Source organism: Echiichthys vipera (assembly GCF_963691815.1).
Source record: "Echiichthys vipera genome assembly, chromosome: X".
NCBI lineage: Eukaryota > Metazoa > Chordata > Actinopteri > Perciformes > Trachinidae > Echiichthys > Echiichthys vipera.
Window position 1 is genome coordinate 13,838,314 of NC_139825.1, and position 13,631 is coordinate 13,851,944.

At 38.4% G+C, this 13,631-nt stretch overlaps 1 protein-coding gene across 2 annotated transcripts; it reads right to left on the reverse strand.

The window, feature by feature from the left end:
• Window positions 1–1,873: 1,873 nt before the first annotated feature.
• On the reverse strand, window positions 1,874–10,809 carry dram2b (DNA-damage regulated autophagy modulator 2b). Of its 2 annotated transcripts, none has more exons than XM_083938506.1 (8): window positions 10,673–10,809; window positions 9,350–9,523; window positions 9,016–9,083; window positions 6,132–6,274; window positions 5,838–6,015; window positions 4,884–4,966; window positions 4,484–4,576; window positions 1,874–3,745 (listed from the first exon to the last, which is right to left on the reverse strand). In XM_083938506.1, exons 2-8 carry the CDS (start codon window positions 9,478–9,480, stop codon window positions 3,608–3,610), a joined length of 834 nt encoding a protein of 277 aa, XP_083794632.1. In that variant the 5' UTR covers window positions 9,481–9,523; window positions 10,673–10,809; the 3' UTR covers window positions 1,874–3,607. The 2 variants fall into 2 exon arrangements, with proteins under 2 accessions (XP_083794632.1, XP_083794633.1); XM_083938507.1 differs by having other exon boundaries at window positions 9,350–9,518; window positions 10,673–10,804.
• Window positions 10,810–13,631: the final 2,822 nt, after the last annotated feature.

Sequence of the window (13,631 nt, forward strand, 5' to 3'; positions counted from 1 at the left end):
CCAAAGTCGTGCCACTGTTCAAGAAGGATGATGCTTAGGAATTTACGAATTACAGAATAGTCTCAATACTTCCACAACTGTCAAATATTCTAGAGAACTATTTAACAATAGGCTAGACAACCTCCGCAACAAACACAATCTGCTATGACAGCCAGTATGGATTCAGAAGAAACCACTGGACTGCTCTAGCTTTAACTGAGTCTGCCGAAATCATTACTGATGCTGTCGACCAAAAACTACACTCAATTGGAATTTTTATAGATCTGAAAAAAGCATATGACACCATTAAACATGATATTTTGCTGGGTAAACTGAGGGAGCCTGATGAATCGGATATCAAATCTGAGATTCACCAACAGAAAATACAAGATTGCACTGCTGAAGCAGGGCTGGAAGCTGAAAGGCTCGGACATTTACAGCAACGAGAATCTTACCAAAAAGAATACTGACATCGCCAGAAAAAATGCTCGGCAACTGAAGAAAGGGACCAAGATTCAACGCACCTGGACAGCCAACTGCAGAATCTACGTCAAAACAAATGGATCCTCACCAGAAGAAGTTAAAATAATGCAAATCAGGAGTGAGGAAGAGCTGGAAAAATTCAACAATTAAGGTATGGCTCATGTACATTCTATAACTACAGCACAGCAAAGGTCAAGGGTTTTTAGATGATGGAAATATCGGGTAATATAGGGTATTGCTGATCATGAAAATGAGGAGTTGATTACATATCAACATGTGAACCACACCTTAACAGGCCAGAATGAAGGAATTGACCCGGATAATCACTTCTACTTTAACATGACTGCGAAATGCCAGTACTACACAGAAGATCACTACAACGAGAGCATTGAGATAGTGGGGAAACTGTCTCTAATTCATCAATACATCACTTCAAAATCATCGCGGTGTTGGAAACATGGATTAATGAAGACAAAGGCACAGATTTTTTCCTGGATAGATATACACTCGTTTGTGTTAACAGGAGAAACAAAGGTGGAGGAGGAGTGGCCCTGTTCATTGACAATGACATCAAGTATGAGATGGTTTAACATATGTCTAAAGCTGTCGAGCACTTAACGGAATGTGTGACAATTGAAATTTGTGTGAAGAAAGGTAAAAATATAGTAGTAAGCTGTGTTTACAAAGCACTGGATTCAAAAACTGGAGACATAGGGTATTAGAGGTATAGTACTGGAATGGGTGAAGGGTTACCTAAACAAGAGATCTCAATTTGTTAAATTGGGTGATAATACATCAACTTGCTTGGACATAGTTTGCGGGGTCCCACAGGGGTCAGTTCTTGGTCCAAAGCTGTTTACACTATATATAAATGACATATGCAAAGTATCTAATATTCTCAAATTAATATTTTCTGTTCTGGGGATGATTTGAACCAATTAGTGGAAACAGTCAATAATGAAATTTCCAAGCTTCATGTGTGGTTTAATATAAAAAAAACGATCACTAAATCTAGAGAAAACTAAATACACGCTGTATGGGGGAAAAAAAAGCTGCAACAAGAGTATTAACATTCAAGTTAATGTTGTGAATATACAAAGGGTTAGTGAGAACAAGGTGCTGGGAGTGACCAACGATGACATGTTAAATTCGAAGCCATACATGAGACTCTTAGAAAGTAAGCTGTCCGGGAGTGTGTCCATAATTTGGAAAACACAAAAACTACTAAATCAGAAAGCACTTCATCTGCTGTATTGCACACTAGTCTCTGCACACCTACAATACAGTGTAGAGGTGTGGGGACACAACAGGCAACACACACACCCTGCTAATACTCCAAAAAGGGCTTTGAGAATTGTACATTACGCCAATTATAGGGCACATACAAATCAATCATTTATCAAATCGAAAATACTCAAATTATATGATTTAATAAGCTTTCGCACAGTACAGATGATGTACAAGGCTGCCAACAAAAGCCTCCCCCACAACCTGCAAATGCTATTTTTAGACAGAGGTGAGGGACACAACTTGAGAGGGAATATGATCTTCAGGCAGAGAAAGATACGAACTACATTAAAATCCTTTACTATGTCAGTAACTAGGATCAGACAGTGGAATAAACTAAGCAGCAAGGTAAAAACTGAGTGTCTTCAAAAAGAAGTATGTAAATTTAATTTTGAATCTTTACAGAATGACCCAGGATATGAGATATAGGCCAGGGGTGGGCAATTCTGGTCCTGGAGAGCCACTGTCCTGGATGTTTTAGGTTTCTCCCTACCCTAACACACCTGAGTCTAATGATTATCAAACTGTGAAAAGCATCAGCTGCTTGATAACGAGCAGATCATAAGAATCAGGTGTGTTAGAGCAGAGAGAAACCTAAAACATGCAGGACAGTAGCTCTCCAGGACCGGAATTGCCTACCCCTGATCTAGGTGAAAGGCAGGGGTCAGCAGACACTGTGTTGAGACAGGATGGGAGACATAACAAAAAAACACTTGTACCCAAAAAGTGAGAGATCACACAGACAATACTGAAGAGGTCAGCTGGGTCCTGTAAATCCAGACACTACGGAGAATCAACTGGTCCACGATGGAGCTGCTAAGCTGGTCATTGGATGCGCTTGACATCGAGTGTTCTCAACAAGGTGTGCAGGTTCTAGTGAATCTGCATGCACAGAGGGGACCTTTCACGCCGGATACATCCTGGATGGATGGGAAAAGTGGAGCGTCGTGTGCCTTGTGGCACTGGATGTGGGGGATGTGTACATATTCATGTTCATGACAATGGGAACGCTCGCCTTCATGCAACACCGGAAGCTGAGAAAGATTGCTGCTGAACAGACCAGTGTGAGGGCAGACAACGGAATGCGCTCTGACATCTCTGAAATCCGCGAGTACGTGGCCAGGATGTGAGCGGATGTAGCCACAACTCGGGAGGATATGGCGAAGTTAAGCGCAGAGAAGGCTGCAGAAGAGAGAGATGACTAAAAGTAAATACATGACAGGACTAATATGGACACTGTCTGTTTGTCTGTCTCGAGATAGACAGTAGCTCTGACTACAGCCTGCTGTTGAAACATGTTCTGTCAAAGGACACAAATAGTATGATGAAGACAATGTATTCTGTGGGACATGTGAATTGTAACCCAAGATAATGTGTGATGATGATTTATCTAACTGACATGCCTCAAATAAAAAACATAAAATAAAATAATCTATAACAAAGTAAAACACAGTAGGGAGTTTTAAAATTTAAAAGCAAGTATAAATGATATAAAGTGCAGCTCTGAAGTGGACAAAGTCCCTGAGAAGGAACTGATGCAGTTCCGAGGGAAAAAAGTGCCTCTTATTTTGGTTAAAAAGGGTAATTTCACCCAAATTACAAAAAATGAATGTTATTTAAAAAATGATGTTATTTAGTTTTATTAATCCAGGTTTGTTACGTTTAAACACTGTAAGCAGCCTCCATCGTATTGGGGTGGAGGCAGAAATTCAAACCTGGAGACATAAAACCCAAACTATTTGAATGGACGGGCGTCACAAGAAGGAAGCGCCAAAGCGGAGCTAAGAGAGTCCTTTATAAAACATTATTCAGAAAATGTGAAAACTGCTGTGGAAGCAGGAGGATGCTCTGCAGCTGGTCACGTTCCTCCCGCCAGCAGTGGAGATGACTCTGCGGCGTCTTGTTTGTGATGCGACGCTGTGCCGCCGCTGCCGTGTGGCCAGGTGTCGTACAGGTGGCTGCTCTGCAAATCCGCTTCTGCTCGCAAATTTATTTTCTTCATTAAAGAAAGAAAGAAAGAAAGAAAAGGACATAAAGAGTGAGGAAATGTTCTCTGCTTGTCAACCCAGATCTTTAATTAGACCTTAAAGGATTAGTTCTATATTTTGTCCTTTTATTGTAGAGAGGGAAAGCAATCGAGCATACACAACAAACAAACCATAGACTGTGTAAAAATGGACGTAGCATCTACGTCGAAATCCCTTCTCTCAACTTGATCAAATCATATTCGTCTACGGGAGTCGCCGTCTTGTCAGACTTTGACTCCTCCTCATTTCCTCTGACCAAAAAAGGGCATGTATGTGACGTTGGTGGAAAGGAAGATACGAACATCTGGCTAATATTTACCTCCGAGGAGAAGTGAGGACCAGTGGCTAGCTGTCACTCAAGAAGCCACGCCCCTATTTATTCATAAACTTTAACCTCCAATAAAATAAAAACTAGCCTGCTACAAAAGAATTCAGCCCCCTCAATGTTGTCATGGAGATATGACCTAAACATACAGACTAGGATGTTCTTTTGTCCCAGGCCTTAAACAGGTTTAATTATGCTGAAAACGGCTTTTTAATATGGGAGTCAATGAGAAACTGCTCTATTATGAAACCTGCTACACTCACAGAACTGCACTTTCATATTGGATCAACCTGGAAATCGCTGTGGTTGGGGCTTGCATTAAACCCAGTAAATGCGACAAACAAAATGGACCTTTAACTGCAGCTGTGTGGAGGGAAAATACCTGAAAATCTCTGATGTAGGTGAGGAAGAAGCTGATGAAGGAGAAGGCCAGAGACCATTCAGACACGGTGCTGATGATGTGAGCTGTGTAACCCTGAAGGAGACAAACATAAACATTAATGCTGCGTTACTAGCCAAAGCCAAAGTTTCAGTTGGTGCCTGTGCATCTGTATATGAAGTTCATAACAAACCCATCAAAAGGACACCCCAGATTGCTGTCTAAACTTCCTAACCTCCATCCAAAAGGTGTAATTATTTTATTTAGACAAAAGCTTTTGTATAGCTGCTTGTGTTTAGACACAAAACATGTTTATCTTTGTCAAAATTTTTTCAGAATCCGTATTTGAAACTCAAGTATTCAAAGAAAGATGAAAGCCAGCTTTAATGCTGCAGAAACTGACCGTCTCTCCAGGAGTCCAGTGCAGTTTGTGAGCTACGTCCACTCCCGGCAGACTGCTGTACATGATGACGGATGAGACGAACACTGACAGGACGCCGTTAAAGATCACAGCTCAAACACACGGCCTTAAACACAACAGGATGTGTGTTTCAACACAGAGAAACCTACGACATGCAATATTTGCATTTGGTAAACGTGTCCACAGAGAAATACAAGTTTAACTACATTCTCCAGTAACATCCGGGTTGGTATTTTCAAAAAGTAACAATACTCTTTTTCACTAGAAACTCTTTGAGCTTCACATAACCCAAACTTTTCTTTATATACTTTATTTTTTTTAGTTTTGTTGTAGTGGAAAATAAATGTACAGAAGAACATTTATGTAACACAATACAGTTCACCTGTTAGCAGTAGTTAGCTTTTTGTAACGAGTTACTTTGCATAAAAGAACATCAACTTTAAAGAACCTCTAAGGCTTTGGTTTTTGTCGAGGGAGATGGTCTGCTTGAAATAATTTGCATCTCATCCAACGACTGCACATTTGAAATGTATGTATTTTTCATTGTTTTGGATTATTGTAATAATAATAAACATACATTTGCATAAAGCAGCATATTTGTCCACTCCCATGTTGATAAAAGTATTAAAAAACTTGAAAAATATCCCTTCAAGGTAGATTTAGAACATATAAATTTGCAATTAATTCCCAGTTAATTATGGACAATCATGCGATTAATCGCGATTAAATATTTAAATCAATTGACAGCCCTTATAATAATGTTAAATATTCTTTAATAATAGTTATTTGTTTAGGGAAGCAGCCTTCTGGGTACCCTTACAGAGTCCTATTTGCACAATCCACATAGAAAAGGTCTATTTTTAATTCTAGCTCAAAAATCACTATATCAGCTGCCGTATTGGTAATTGGTGTTTATTGACTCTTGTTAAAGGATACTGCTGATGATGCTGCCCAGGGTCCAGAGTCCGACCCCTAGGCGGACCAGGTAGGTGGTCCTGCTGTGGACGTGCGGCTGCATGTAGAGCGAGAGCAGCGTCTGAACCAGGATGTAAAGAGCCCCGACCCCGAAGGTCAACACCGCCCCCACCAGGTGCATGGAGAACAGCGTGGTCTTCTGCCACATACACACACACACACACACACACACGCACACACACACACACACACACACGTTCAACACTTCACACACACTGTACAGGTGTCAACTGATCCAGGACCGGCGAGGCTCACCTGAAAGTTGGCGACCACGCACATCCCGAAGGAACTGATGAAGCCGAGCAGGAGCCCGAAGCAGTTCAGTCTATTCAGTTTGAGCTCGCCTTCACCTGTCAGAGCCTCCACCTGTTTGTAACGCACGTACACCGTGGCCATACCTGCGCACACACACAGAAAACCAAACATAAAATAAACAAAAACGCAAAATTAAAAAACTAAACACAAAATAAGAAAACAAAAAGCCAAATCAATCAATCAATCAATCAATCAATACTTTATTTGTTAGGGACAATGCACATTAATGAACAACGATAACAACACATCACTGTAAAAGTGCCGGATTATAGCAAAGATGCTAATTTGCATCCGTAGTCCCTGCTAAAAAAAATAGAAAAAATACAAATACTACTAAATAAATAAATAATATACAAATAGAAGAGACAAGACACACCACACAATGCATTACATACTCAGGAGGACACCAGACCCACACAGAATAAATCAATGAAATAAAACGTTGTGTGCAATATGATACAGACGAGTCAGTGGTCGCACTTTTGATTTGATTTAAGCCACTTTTTGAGTTGACCTTTGAAAGAGGAATATGTGGGGCGTTCCCTTATTGTGGAGGGAAGACTATTCCAGGTTTCCCCCCCTACAACAGACAACACATTCTTCCCAAATGCAGTGCGCCTGTGGGGGATCTCACAGTCTCCTCTAGCACAAGCCGTGGTGCTCAGACCTTCCAGAGTCCTTTTCTTTATAAATTCAGTCGGTGGTGGAGCGAGACCATGGAGACTTTTATATACACAACATGCAAATCTAAATGTGTTAAAATTATGGAAACTTCAAAAATTGTGTTTTTTAAGAGTCTTGCAGATGTGGTAGGAAAGCACTTCAACAAATCATAAAACACAATATTCTACAGGAAAAGGTAGGCCTCTCTAATCAGAGGATGGACCCTCCTGATAGGACAAACTGTCTTTTAACAGGAACCCAGACAAGAGCCTATTTCCGAAGATACTTTCGCTATTATGAGGAATTATTTTTGATGCAGGGCATCCGTACAAGGTGACAGATGATATGTTGTCAACCAACCTAAACATCAGGATGAGTATATCGGACTATGTGGGAAGTACTTCAGGAAAAACACCAGCTGCGTGTTAAACGCAGCCTTTGCTCAAGTACCTGCCACAGCAGATAGCCGAGTAGCTGTCTTGGTCCATGCAGCTCTGTAAGGACGGCACGTCTCCCCTCATCTAGATGTGAATAGTTTTGTTCTTCAGTACAACCCTGCTTCTCTCTAACGTAACTTACATTATAGAACTTCACACTACATTTATGGGGTTGTAATGAACCGCAGGAGAACGAGCACAGACAGAGAGTCTGACTGAGAGAGAACTCATTTATTTTAGATTTATCACATTTTCTAGACCAACATAAATACTGATGCTGAGTGTTCAGCAGTTTTAAAACCCAGAACTCATTGGTTTTGTACCATACCTCATGTTTCATATGTAAGGTTGACTTTACTTTTTTGAACCTTTCAAATACAACTAAATGAATAGTAGCATTAAAAAAAGGTAATCCATTAAATAAAACAGTAAATTTAAGACCATTTTAAAACTGAATCTGTGTTATTTTCTGTACTATTCTTTAAGTATGAGATCGTCATTACCTATATCTACCTTTGAGATGTTTCTCTCATTAACTGTAGATATTGTGTCCCTATAACCAGGCACTATCATTACACAGCTAAGATGCAGGTCGTCTGCTCGGCCTTTATCTTCACGTCTGCCGTCATCAGGAGACAGTTTCCAGAAAGAGGAGGAATTTAGATTATGAATGATCTCATTTGGGTGGCAATCTACAAAATTAATCACAAAGTGTCTTACTGTATAAAAACAGTGGATGCAGTTAAGATCAGATACTGCATTAATGGTTAGGCTCCATACTCAGTGGTGTTATTTACACTAAGGTTACATCATGTAAGTGGAGTGAACATATCTGTTTACTAAAGAACATGTGCAGTTCACAGTTCATGCTAGATGTCAGAGTAAATGTACATGTTTTTGCTCTGAATCTACAACACTCACAGATCTCAAACATCTGTCCCTACATTAACGTTACCGATCTCTCTCCATAAACCGTATAAACTGACGTTAACACACCACCATCGCTGTTAACGTTACGTGCCTGATAGCTCCGTTTTAACTGTCTGTGGGCTGTCTGGGCCCAGGCAATAACAGTCCTTACAACCGTAAATTATAAATACATTAACTGTGCAAACATAATCACAAACGAACGCTCTGTAACTACACTTTCGGATAATAACATTAGTGAACTGACGTTGCAGATTAACTCCTAGGTTTGATCAAATCCGATGCTAACTGCTAATGCAGGATAACAATAACATTAGCTCGTTAGCTGGTGTGTTTCGGCTGCTTTACAGCAAGAGTACTAACCACACCATCAGTTTTTTTGACTGGAACACTTATGCTGGCTCATGTAGAAGCTGATTATTTGGCGTTTTGTTTTTTATTTTACATTTTGTTTTCTTATTTGGCGTTTTGTTTTATGATTTGCTCTTGCGTTTTTCTATTTGCCTCTGTGATTTGCACTTCAGGGCCACCGTGGTTTGACTGGTTTTAATACAATTGCAATGCTGTGGCGCCCACTCGTGGCATAGAGGTGAACTGTGTGATATCAGTTTTGTTTATTTTAAAAACTTAACTATTGATAAATAATATGTATAAAATGTTAATATTTCATCTTGATTTATTGATTAGGAATTCAAGGCATTACTATTTAATTCACTTTAATATATATCGATCGCTTAAATAATTGAATAACTTTGTCCTTAGATGTTAAGGAGTGTGTATGTGTGTGTGTGTTTTACCTAAAAAGGCTGACACATCCAGCATGATGCCGAACACACATCTCTCTGGTGCCATCGTTCCTGTGTCACTGCAACACACAACAAAGTTCATAGTTTTAGATTAGTTAAACAGGGAAAAAGGTTTTGGTAAAATAGATAAATAACTTCAGATTTACAGAATTAAAATAATAAGGTGCAGCCCTACTTTGAGAAAAAACATTTTTTATTAATAATTTGCTCATTTTAAAAAGGCATTTGGAACAAATCAATTCTACACACAGGAACTCCTGAGTAGGTGTGTATGTTTTAGTGTGTGTGTGTGTGTGTGTGTGTGTGTGTGTGTCCAGACTCAGACCTGATGTAAGGCAACAAAGGATCCACATGTCTCAGCACCACCGCTGTGATGTAAGCAAAGACGAAGGACGCCGCCGTCCAGATGACCAGCGCTGCAGGCAGGAAGCACAGACCCTGCTGGAACCACCACATCTCCTCCCTGAGTGTGTGTGTGTGCTCTGCTGGTTCAACTGTCCTGTACACAAACAGTGATATACACACAAGCAGTACACAACAGCCATCAACATCTGTGTTGCTTGGAAAGGTTCGCAGATTACTAAAATGGCGGCCGATAAAGTGAATTTTTAAGCTAAACTTTATTTAAGATTATGTAACATGATTTTATATTATACAGACAATTCTGAAGGAACACTGACAAAATGCAGAAAACTAAAATAGCTAAATCGTACTGCATGTTCAGTATCAGTCAACTGCTGACTATTTAAATAAAAAAAGAAAGAAAAAGAAATGAAATAGCTTTAAATTACACAATTTCTTAATCACCCCAGGCAGTTATTACAGATAAACTTGCCTTTCCTTGATAAAAACATTAACGTGTTTCAGTGTTTTAGAGAAGATGAGTCCCCATGTCCGAAGTGAGGAAGTGAAACAGAAAGTTCTGTAAAAATAGCTGCTGCGCTGTTATTCTCACACACCCAAACTCCATCAAAACATCTGTCAATTTAGGCTTTTCCTAATAATAACAATAATAGTAATAATAATAATACATTTATTTGATATAGCGCCTTTTACGGACAAAGTCAAAGTGCTTCACTTAAAAAAATGTTTAAAAAAGATTCAAAAAAACAATAAACACAAAATAAAATGTAAGACTTAAAAAACACAAAATTACAAACACGGCACAAAAGCCAATGTACATTTCACATACGATGTACATATAAACCAATTATAAATTAGAAAAAAGATTAAATAAATAGCTAAATAGTGATAAAATGAGCTGTTTCTCACACACACACACACACACACACCAAACTCGGTTCAAAAAACTGTCATTTTAAGCTTTTTTAGCAAATAAAGTTTACACGTTTAGCACAATATAATGAACTACTCGAGAATACATCAGACACCGACATACACACCTACCGTCCACCCCAAACATACGGTAACACTAAGCTTTATACACAGGGATCCTTTCACATGAGCTAAATCACAAACATTATGTTAGCAGCTAGCTAGCTAACTTTGGCTGCACACAAATAACCTTAAACGACCAATATCGTCCTATTGTAATGACCGTTTTTACCGTTTACCGTGTGACCCGCCGCTGTTAGACAGGAAATAACATCATGTGAACCTTAAAGTCAGTTAACTTAATTACACTCACGTTACTCGGCGACATTCATCCTCCTGCTCCGACTGAAGTCCTTAAATCACGTTTCCAAAGCGGACTCTGGTGTTCAGGTGTCCGGACAACCCTCGGTGCTGTGACCAGGTTCTGACCAGTGTGTGGTTCTGACCCACTCACATTAAAACAAAACACATATAAACTATAAACGTCAAGAGTGAAGCACGCATGCGCAGATCAGCGGCTAAACAAACCGCTGTGGTCTCTATGCCCTGAGCTCTGTCTCACAGGCCTTACACTGCAGTAGGGAGGACTAAACATGACTTGAGTCTCAATATAATAAATACATGTTTATGTTTACACAAATAAAAGTAAATACATGCTTTACATCCTTTCTTTCTGTGTCCAGATGTTAATGAGGTAGGAGGTCCTATTTCTTTCTTTCTTTATGCCTCAGTTGACAGGAGTATCACATGAATGGAGGGCGGATTAATAAAAAGAAAGAAAAATATTTATACCGGTGATATACTACAAGATTTGAGGTGATTACAAAGCCTACCTTTTAATTTAGTATTCATTTACTTTATCTTTTACTTCCTTTTTCCTTTCTTATTGTATATTTCAGTGCCCTTTCTTCTGAAGTTGTCATGTTGTCATAATGTGCATGTAATATAATATACATATATAAATATATATTTACCTTATAATGCTGAACTGTTCTATATTGTTTGTTACATGATGTGTGTATGAACTTGCAAATAAAGTTGTAAAATGTATTTGAAAACAAAAGAAAAAATTAAGTGCTGATTGTATAGAGGACTGAATCTGACAGAATAGAAAATAAATGAATATAAAAATAAAAGATATTTGATTCCAGTGAATATACACAAATATTAAATTACACATAAGCATTCATCAATTCTCCTAACATACATAATACAAAACATATGTCATATTTATTTTATTTAAAAAAATATAGATTTTGCTTTTATTTTAAAAGTATTATTCATATTTATAATATTGATAACATAGCCTATACAACCCAAATACAATAATTATCAATGTTTTGCAAATGATTAAAAGGTTTACACAACTGTATATGGTATTTACTTTTTACTTCACTACATTTTGGAGGCAAAAATCACTTTTTGGTTGACATGAGTTGCTTTGTAGATTTATATTAATCCAAAATATAAATCAACTAATAAATGATGATGCATTATTAAAAGTTAAGCTACACATTCGTATATGAAGTAATTAAAACTGCAACATTAAAGTGAACAATTATTACAGTGATGCAACAACTATAAACTAGTAAAATATTTTATTCTAAAATGAGCCATAATGAACACTTTTACTTGTATTGCTAATATTTAATACTTATGTGCTTAAGAGTTAGAATGCAGGACTTTTACTTTAAATATTTTCCACTGTACTATTGCTACGTTAACTTAAGCAAAAAATCTGAATCCTTTTTCCAACACTGCGTATTTCAAAAACTGTCAACTTTGTGGAAACATTAATTATTTAAGCAGTAAGCCTTTCGAGAAACAATTAACTTTATTCTCAATAGATTACATTACTCTCAAAATACTGAAACCGTAGTCTTCACTTCATTCTCAGTCCATTATATATGTTGACTTTTTCAACTTTTTTTTTTTAATGATATACGACTAAAATTTTGGGAGAATATTACAATCTCTATTGTATAAATCTTATATTTCTTTAATGTCCCATCCTAATAACCACAAGGCATTGGAGAAAATGTTTCTGTGATTTGTGTGAAGTGACTCTTACACTTTTCAAGTTTCAAGTTTTACGAAACAAACCACCCTGAACCTGAACTCGTCCAGCGGAGTTATTGATCTGTCATAAATTCAAGACTCTCATGACAGTCAACACTTGGCATTGTAGATCCTCTGGAACATTTTTAAACACACTGTCGAGGCTCAGTACAGCATCTGCAGGCGGAGCTGTTCAGTGAAATATAAATAATAATAAAAAAGGCACAAACCAAAACTAATCTCTTGTTGAGGACAAACATGGTCTCCACATTAAAGCATCACACAACAGTTTCTCTGCAGCCACATTAAACACCCACTCAGCACGAGGGCCCGCAACAGCATCAGATGTGGAGGCGTAGTGAGCAGCAGCCACTTCAAATAAGACAGGTTTTTATTAAGTTTGATCTGAGTCTTGTCAGTCACCGTCTTAAAAACTGTGACGTCGTCGTGTGACCTCATCTCCTACAATCCGAGTCCAGGCTGTACCTGTTTGGCTTCAGCGGATACACCTGTACAGTTGTTTTTTGGGGGGGAAACAATGTTGACTTTTTGGTTATTAATGAACAAGTGTTCAAAACGGTGATTTGGTTTAAGTGGCAACAAACAGAAGGAGTGTGACATGCACCTAAATAACAGTCATGATTTGTTCATTATTTAAGGATAACTCTCGTGATTCTCTGTATTTTTCTTTTTGTCAACAAAAAAAAAGACCAAAGCCAACAATAGAGCTATTAAAAGCCCTAATTGGATGGGATTAGTTTGATGTGGGGACGCGGGGTCATTTTTACCATGGGTTTTGGTCCTGTCCGAGTACGCCATGTCGGCAATTATTCCGGAGAATGTCAGCGAAAACAACAGAGATTTTCACCTTCTGTAAAACGGTCTGGAAATAATATCTCAGATAAAACTAATCCTGTCTGAATAGGACCTTCTGTAAAACATTTGTAGATATTCCGTCATATCCCGTCAATACATTTCCACATTGTTTTTTTAAAGATTATTTTTAGGCAGGTTTTCAAGCCTTTATTGGATAGGACAGCTATGAAATGGGGTGAGAGAGAGAGGGGGAGACATGCAGCAAAGGGCCGCAGGTTGGAGTGAAACCCGCGGCCGCTACTTCAAGGACCTTCAGCCTCTGCTCTAACCACTGTTCCACCCCCAGTTTCCACATGGAGGTGCTTGGAGAAGCACTTTACACTTAGAAAAATGTATTC

Bases quoted from the DNA above. Each gene is read 5' to 3' on its own strand.
- dram2b (XM_083938506.1), bottom strand. From the start codon at position 9,480: ATGTGGTGGTTCCAGCAGGGTCTGTGCTTCCTGCCTGCAGCGCTGGTC. The intron at 6,275-9,015 runs GTAAAACACACA...GTGTGTGCGCAG, and splicing joins GGATGTGTCAGCCTTTTTAG to GTATGGCCACGGTGTACGTG. The intron at 6,016-6,131 runs GTGAGCCTCGCC...TGTATGTGGCAG, and splicing joins GCGTGGTCGCCAACTTTCAG to AAGACCACGCTGTTCTCCAT.